Source organism: Papilio xuthus, unplaced genomic scaffold, assembly GCF_000836235.2.
Source record: "Papilio xuthus unplaced genomic scaffold, Pxut_1.1 DF828952.1, whole genome shotgun sequence".
In the NCBI taxonomy this organism is placed as follows: domain Eukaryota; kingdom Metazoa; phylum Arthropoda; class Insecta; order Lepidoptera; family Papilionidae; genus Papilio; species Papilio xuthus.
In genome coordinates this window covers 2,711,081-2,719,527 of record NW_013529697.1, presented here as the reverse complement: position 1 = coordinate 2,719,527, position 8,447 = coordinate 2,711,081, and the positions used below count along the sequence as shown (strand labels likewise).

The 8,447-nt window shown below is 34.6% G+C and overlaps 1 protein-coding gene across 3 annotated transcripts; it reads left to right on the top strand.

Moving 5' to 3' along the window:
* The first annotated feature begins 1,511 nt into the window (after window positions 1-1,511).
* On the top strand, window positions 1,512-8,392 carry frtz (WD repeat-containing and planar cell polarity effector protein fritz). 3 transcript variants are annotated; one of them, XR_001228382.1, is made up of 13 exons: window positions 1,512-1,722; window positions 1,790-2,088; window positions 2,437-2,564; window positions 2,913-3,076; window positions 3,309-3,423; window positions 3,715-3,942; window positions 4,339-4,472; window positions 4,937-5,057; window positions 5,273-5,547; window positions 5,746-5,903; window positions 6,169-6,794; window positions 6,889-7,330; window positions 7,870-8,392. XR_001228382.1 is itself a non-coding variant. In XM_013324657.1 (13 exons), the coding sequence occupies exons 1-13, from the start codon at window positions 1,646-1,648 to the stop codon at window positions 7,923-7,925; spliced, it is 2,607 nt and encodes an 868-aa protein (XP_013180111.1). In that variant the 5' UTR covers window positions 1,512-1,645; the 3' UTR covers window positions 7,926-8,392. The 3 variants fall into 3 exon arrangements, 2 of the variants coding, with proteins under 2 accessions (XP_013180111.1, XP_013180120.1); XM_013324657.1 differs by having other exon boundaries at window positions 6,889-7,114; XM_013324666.1 differs by having other exon boundaries at window positions 6,889-7,168.
* The last annotated feature ends 55 nt before the right edge of the window (window positions 8,393-8,447 follow it).

Here is an 8,447-nt window from a genome sequence, read left to right as displayed (position 1 = left end):
TGCGAATTGAATTACAGAATGTACGAAGTTTATAAAATCAAAAACGATTACAGCTTTCCTTTTCACTAATTAAAAACCATGGCTAAACTCACATGTTACAGACATGTGAGTTTAGCCATGGTTTTTAAACCTAAAATTAGTCGGTAATAGTTTCAGATCCGTCGAGAGTCCTTCTTCAAGGTAATTGAAATTAATTACTACATTCAATTAATTAAATATAATTACTTATGGTTATCTTTTTAATCTTAATAATCTAAAATTAGCGTACTGGTCACCCTCTTTTTGACCAGAATCTTTAATTTAGTCTCTTTGAAATGTTTTTGTAATAAAAGTAATTAAGTCATTCCTTATCTTTTTCAGATGTTAAAATGGACTACGAATATTACATTGAAAGTTAACATTTTGATAACTAATTAAGTAAAAGGGAAAAAACTGTAATTGCTGTTGTCATTAAAATATTAAAATAACTTGCAACAGCGGCTCAAGTCTCGTTTTTAATTACATTTACGTAATACCGGCTGTAATTACGGCAGCTTAGAAAAGTGTTAGGTTAAAATTAAATTTCATCATTTGATACTTCCAATTTTAATATCGACATGAATTTTCTAACTTGACTTTAGAGGTCGCCAGTGCAAAGTCCAAAGACATTTTAGAATATAAAGAACATAGTTACGTTGTTAATTAAGTAACCGTATGTAAAATCAATCAAAACTCTTTGGCCTAAACAAACAATTAAATTTTACTATCAAGCCATAAATCAGTAAAGCGTTTTACTAAGGGTCAGATTTACCGGAAATCATTTAAATCTTAATTGCCTTCGGACAGCTCCGCAAGTTTGGTAATTTATATCTCCATAAAGTTTACCTTTCAGAATGTAACTTGCAGAACTGCGAGTTTTAAACATATTTTTTTTACAAATAGTATAGTATAATCAGGGTGTCTGTCGGTGGCGCAGATGACCCGACAGAACCGAAATGTCATCTTTGAAATTTAATGGTTTCATAAACTCACCATTTTTTTTCAGTGAATGATCATGTAATTGAACCGAAAATGTCTTTATTAACCTAAAAGCATCGAGGATAGCAATAATCTTCTTATTATCAAAAATGCCAGATGCCGAATTATATATAAAATTTATTGGTCTTAATTTTTAATTTTAAATCCCCTTTATCTTGAACATTACCCAAAATTAACCTAATTTTTTACTACCTTCTTTGATTTGTTACGGAAACCTTTACGAAATATACCTCACAGCTTGGCTTCTGCAGTCAGATTTTAGATATTTCGATTAAAGGTACGATGAACTACTTATTATACATAGTTTTATTCGCTTTATTTTCAGTTTTCTTTTAATTTTGAGGAGGATCGTCAAAAATAAACTAGGACCTGAGCTTAATATAAAAATATTCGGATGTATACCCAGTAATCCAAATACGAACAAGATCTGAACTGAAAGCTCCTGACTACACATATTGCAACATTCGCAATCGCTATTGATTGGCAATGACATCTGATGTCAAAAGGGGATTTGACAACTTTAAAAAGTTTTGGAAATTATTACGAGCAAAAGAAAAGTTGTTAAATGGGAACTTAAAATATTTTTGTTAACTTACATAGTCAAAATGAAATTTAAAATAATTTGAGAATGTTTAGCTACAACGTTAAGTTTATCACTAGCGAAGAAACATTGTATCTAAAAAGCGGTGACTTTAAAAGTTATAAGTAAGTTTCATTATTTCAAATACAGCTTTCTATTGTGAGCAACATGTAAAAGATGTGTTTGTTTAAGGTATGAAACAAAAAAACGCTTAGATGAAACAGTATACGATGCAGGAAAACGGAACTATTGCGAACGCCGCGGTGGTTATTGGAGAATACCAAAATCTAGTCAACTACGGCAACTCGAATCAACTTTAAGAGACCGCCATGTAGTAGAATGTATATGGGTGACTGACTTACTGGCTACATTGGTATTTTCTTCAGGTGTAATAGCTTATGCCTCTATCAAACCTAAAACATTAGATGTAACACAAATACTTTTTGATAGGTACTGTATTGGCAAATTATCAGGTCAAACTGTTACAGGAGGTAAGTTTCTAAACGTTGTTATTTTTTCAAATCAACGATATTTGATCAATAAATATAAACATATTTGAACATAAAACATTCTATCCTAGATATAGAGATGCCATAGTGAATTTAGAAATCATAAGCATATATAAGCAAATAGTTAAGAAGAGCTATTCAAAAATTTATAATGGAAAATGAAAAAAAGGAGGATGTTTAGTTTTTATGTGTTGACGTGATAGCAGTGCCCTTTGGATCAATGATTGGAAAAAGTTGCCATCTGCCAAATGCCAAATGCATGGCATCTACCAAACATTGATCTATCTAGATAAAGTTGAAATTCATTAAACATGTGGTGTACTTTTACAGTTGTTTTCACCAAGACCCACCTGCTATTCACCCATGCAGAGAGAACTGCAACTCTTTTCACATTTGGAAAGACCATTGAGAATAGCAGTCACCCTTGTCGACTGTCTGATAGAGATCCACATGTACAGGTACATACTAGCTGTAGCCTATGAGTTTGTTTGAGTGGTTAAATAAATTATGTCTTTACTTTATTGCTAACTTATAAGTTGAAAAACAAACAAATTGCCGATATGAGACATCCGTTTTTTGGGGCAAAATGTAGTTGTAAGTTATTTATAGCTGTAATCTATCTCCTACAAATTTCCTCCAGATCTATTTTGCTTAGAGCTAGTCACAAACATCCAGACAAAATTGGAATAATAAGATTAGAATGACCATAAAATATTATTTGTACAAGTATTAGTTATAACTGAATATTTCCATCATTTTCTGTGATTTTATTGCTGATTTTCTTAACTGTATTATTATAATTGCAGGTGCTTGAGCTTGGTGGAGCTAGGCGAGCTGAGAGAAGACTTTCTTGGTGCTGTGATGGCAGTGGGGTTAAAGTGCTACTGTGGAGTGCGGCCAGTGCTGAGCCAGCGCCATGGAGCCCTGTACTGGAAGACCTAGCAAATCTTCACTTATATCAGATACATGGGTAATTTTTGGAAGAAAACCGGAACAAGACCAGTGATTCCTTATATTAGCTTCAAAAGTTTTTTAGTTTAGGAGTTGTATTAAAAAATGTGCAGTTTTTGAAATTCAATATGTTTATGGTGTACTGTGTTTGAATTGGAATAAATATGTTAATTTTGTATTTGGACATGTTATGAATATTTATGTATATTTTAATTTATTTTACCTCTCTTACTAGTTTATGTTATTTTCAGGCAGCAAGTAAGTTTAATTGCATTTCACCAACTTGAAAATGAAGTGCTATGTGCTGAGTTATCGCAAAAAAACGACAATGTTGTACATATTGTTGAACAAACTGCTTGTCACAAGGTAAATATGAAATAACTTGTAATAAAAGCATCCGTTTCTTTGTTAAAATCTAAAATAGACTGAAGCTCATAGTATGCAATCTTAGCTATGTGATAATGAGGTGTCAATGGGTTCCTTTTAAGATCACAGAACAATACTACTCAAAAGTGGCCACAAATGGTTTTTTAGACAGTAAAAATCTAATATAATCCCGTCTTACACTGAACAAATCGGATTGTATTTTGTGATAAAAATTTGTTGTTTATTTGACATTGAGTGTGTGTTTTGAAGAAGAATTTGTTAATTTTTCAGAATGGTGTAACAGTGGAATGGCAGCAGTTCGATATATCCAACCCGGAGGAGAGGGTTGTTCACTTGAGTGCATTGCGAGTGGGTGCAACGCGAGTGTCGTTGCCCGCCGTGGTGCGTGTCGCGCGCCGCTCGCACTGCGGGCACAGGCTACTTGCAACTTGTATAGATGGATCTCTGCATATTATACACCAAGCTACAGGATTGACGCATTCAGTACGCGCTGGTTTTGTAAGTATTATTAGTATATTAATATTATGGTTTCAAAATATCTTGGCGGCTCAGAATATTCCACGAGATGTTACGCAGTCGACCTTCATCCATCTTAAAGGTAGCAACTAATAATTTAACATGACCCTCAAAGCCAGGAAAATAACAGTACAATGTTAACAGTGGTAGAGTTCGTTATAGTGAGGAAGTACCATGATGCATTAAAATTTATTTATTATTTCTTCCATGACAAATATTAATGGCCAATTAAATAACACAGCAAGATTTAAACTCAGGGAAATATTACTTTTTTTAATGTTATCTACGGAAGATTATGTCCAGTAGTGAAATTGTACTACATAATTTATGTTTCTTTACGATAAATTGTTATTTATATAATAATGTAAAATATATCAGATACCAACAGACGTGCGCTGGGCGGGCGAGCTGGTGCTCGCAGTGGAGGAAGCGGGACGGCTTCAGTGCTTCGATCGCGCCCTCTCGCTCTTACACCACCATACTAAGTGCCTTGACTTAGTATCACATTTTAGGTAAGTAGTTGTATAAATTTCTTTGATTTTAAATTACATTTTAGGTAGCAATTACATTTTCAGGATTCCGTACCTCAAAATGAAAAAAACAGAACACTTATATCACTTTGTTGTCTGTCTATGTGTCTGTCAAGCCCCTTTTTTTGTTTCATGTAATTAAATGGATGAGCTTAAAAGTTTTGAAATGTTTCCTATGTTTCTAGAGAACAATATTTTTTTTTATAATAATATTAGCAGTTTTTTTTGCAAATTTACCAATATTTCTTTTACCATTCCAACTAAACTCTAGGCTTGTGCTAGTATATTTTACGACAATAGTCGAATGGCGGGATTCGAACCCCCGACCTCGTGATTGGAAATCCGTACCCTTAACCATTAGGCTATTGAGGCTTAAAATGAAAATGAAGTATCATATAACTAAATATCAGTATTTGTGATAAAAATCTACAGTAACTTTCCCACAGAGATACAAGACGAATGCAAGTTCTTGCGACACGAGATATGAAAAGTGGTCCGATAATATTGGCACTATTTGCTGGCGGACCATTGACACTGCTTCATATCACGCACCAAAGACTTTTAACGGTAACAATGTACACTATATTTTAAATATAATCTACCCATTACAGTTTTTCTACATTTTACTAAATATCACGACAATATTTCTGATAAGATTCTAATTTATTCAACTTTATATATTTAATTTATAACACAGTTAAAATTTTAATTAAATTTCTAGATTTTAAAAATATCTCAGTATTAACAAAAATCTTTTAGTAATTATTTTAATAATTTCCCAGGCATGGATAAGAGCGGATCGAACGTCAAACGCCGTGTCTCTCTTACGTGCGATGGACTGGGAGGAAGAGGGGATAGAATGTCTACGAGCTCTCAGTGAACTTGTACACGGCGCGTTGCGAAACTCGCAACAAGACAAGACTATGAACAATGAGAACGCAGCCCAGGCAGCACTAGGTGCCTTCCTAGCACCCTCCGTGCCACTGGGAACTTCGGCCTTACGCTTTGCGCCACCTGTACATGATCTAGCAAGGAAGTTCTTCCATCATTTACTTAGGTATGACATTTTTAACTAAAGAAATATATAAAAACGATAGAAGTAATTCGAAACTTGCATCATCACGAGACCCCTAAAACTTTGACATCTTAATCTATGACATGACGCTCAAGTAAGACCCTTTTTCCACTGGCGTTGAACACTCCTGACAAAGGCTTGTTTCCACTGATTGCTTAATAATATGATACGTGTTTACAGACGTGGGCGTATCGAGAAGGCGCTGAGCCTGGCGGTGGACCTGTCTGCGTGGGATCTGTTCGCGGACGCGCGCTGGGCGGCGCGGCGAGCGGGACAGCCGCACCTCGCGCGTGAGGCCGCACGCGCCGCACATCACTACGCACATCTGCATGCTGACGGTACTACAAACATATAGCTTGCAGCTGATCAAGCATAAATACTATCCTTAATGCTTGACAAAGAACAGTGATATTTATTTTATTATATATTCTTCAATTGTAAAATAAAAACCATCTCAAAGCCCAATCAGACACAGACTTAGGAAGAGTTTACTCGCATACACTTATATAAACGTGAATATTGACAGTTCTGGAAGTTTCCTTCAGAGAGTCATTCTCGATTTTTTAGAAATATTTATAACACAAAGTTTAATTTTCTTTATAGATTCAGAATGTTCGGAGTCTTGCTCGCAATGCAGTTCGCGAACTTGCTCGGAATCCGAAGAGGAGCTGACTGGTTACACCCGCAACGGCAAAACCACGCCCCCACCTCTACCGCGCCTCCCGCAGCCCCCGCAACCTACCATATTGCCTGTACCTATAACACAAAACGAACCAACATCCACACACAGCATCAGACCCAATCTACATCAGTATCTAGAAAGAGACAACACTATATGGAACACGGAGTTACGAGACGACACCTGCATTGATAGAAAAATGTACGAAGAACATTTCAAACCGATCAGAAACCTACAAACTGTGAAATGGCAAAGTGTAGACAACATGTTAATGAACTATAGAAAACCTTTAAGCAATGCTAACACTGATGTACCAAGATCTCATTTATTCGATGTCATACCTAGAGTACAAGATGACAAAGTATCACATTTCAAACATGTTTACCAAACAGATTTGAGAGAAGCGATACCAACTACTTATAGATATCAGAGTAATATCAATACCAATGCCAACGGGAGACTGTATAGACATGACAGTACTTGGTCAGGTAAACCTCTCGAGAAGAATAAAGTCAAATTTTCCGATACCGTGACAGTTGCAGTTGTGTCAGTGAGTCTAAACCTCAAATTTTTTTTATAAATTTTACAATACAAAATATACACTCCTATCATATTGTATCTTTTTGTTTATGTGTAAATTCTAGGAGCCGCCATCATCACCCGACGCGGCACACGAATTAGCGGACAGCCTACCTTTGTGCGCTCCCCACAAGTACCTAGCGAACTTCGCCCCCGCCCCAACAGTACCGAAGCCCCCGGCAAAGATTCCTACAGCTAATAAGTTAACAATCAGCAAGGTGCCCACAATCGCCAAGCCAAACGCCAAACCAATCGCCAAGGTCGCCACATCGCCATCTCAATCGCCAACCGGTACTACGCTCGACTACGTGGAAGTGTGACGCATGCCGAGATTATGTCACTAATGTGTGTTAACATTTTGCACAAATATGCATGCATCACAATTAACTAACATATGTTTGTGATAACAGTGTGTCCCAAATAAAGCCCTGAACTTTTAAACAAAAACTGATGAACTGCTATTACTGACTTGGGAGCAATTTTTATTTTCGTCGGAAATGCAATTTTGTAAGAATATTGATTTTTGAATATAAGATAATACAGTAGTCTTAATGACCATTGTTTACAAAGTTAGGTCTTAATTTTTGTATACATCAATGCATGGAAACAAATATGATAATCAAGAAATTCTATTTATGTTGATAGTTGTAATTGGCTGTGATGATACTTTTACAACTCCAAGAGACGGTCAAAATCTCATTTAAGGATATGTTTGTTTTATAATTTTCTAGAGTTGCATTAGTAAACATCTTAAGGGTAATTTATAGGCTTTTACTTAGTAAAATCCTAAACCACCATAATTAAAAGAATTTTCGTATTAAACTGCATTATTTTTCGTTTTTAGTCACTTCTCTTTTTGTAAACTTTCTGATGAAAAAGTGAAAATAGAATAAGCATTTATGGAATTTATACCATATTTTATTACATTTTTGCATGCTGACTTGCATGATCTTCATATATGTATTGAAAATTATAAGTTTTTAACCTATTTTTTAATGTTTTAGTGTATTTATGCTGACTTGTAATGTTCATAATCTTGTTTTCAGATAATCCTGTTCCACAGCCGCCTAAAATTAAAGTGGTACACTTTGGAATGGTTTAATGCAATGTATAAAATAAAAATATAAGTATCAGTCCGTCCATTAGCTTAGTTTAATATTGCTATTAAGACTACCTCAAAATCAGAATCTAAATAAATATAGTATATTGAAAAACATCTGCTTAATAAGTGTTTATTGCAGTTTTTTATATTTTTATACACAACATTAAAAATAAAATGATGTGATAACTTATGTTGTGTTTTAATTTTAATAATACAATTTATGTAATTCTAGCTGTCTCCCACAAATTAAAAGCAAAGTTAATAAGTAGCCTTTGTGTTCTTCCAGACTATGTTCTAGATTTATGCCAAATTTCAGTCAGATCTGTACAGCCATTATATCTTCAATCATTCATCCATCTAACATTCACATTTATTTTACATATTAGTAAGATATGCTTACTCAAACATGGCTCCCAGTTTCGTAAAAAGCTACCAATTAACTATTGTACTTTTTCAATGTAAGGACTTAGAAATTAGCTGAAGAAAATTTAATGTCAAAATTGTTAGTCATTACATTATATT

Bases quoted from the DNA above. Each gene is read 5' to 3' on its own strand.
- frtz (XM_013324657.1), top strand. From the start codon at position 1,646: ATGTTTAGCTACAACGTTAAGTTTATCACTAGCGAAGAAACATTGTAT. The intron at 4,473-4,936 runs GTAAGTAGTTGT...ACTTTCCCACAG, and splicing joins GACTTAGTATCACATTTTAG to AGATACAAGACGAATGCAAG. The intron at 5,058-5,272 runs GTAACAATGTAC...ATAATTTCCCAG, and splicing joins CGCACCAAAGACTTTTAACG to GCATGGATAAGAGCGGATCG.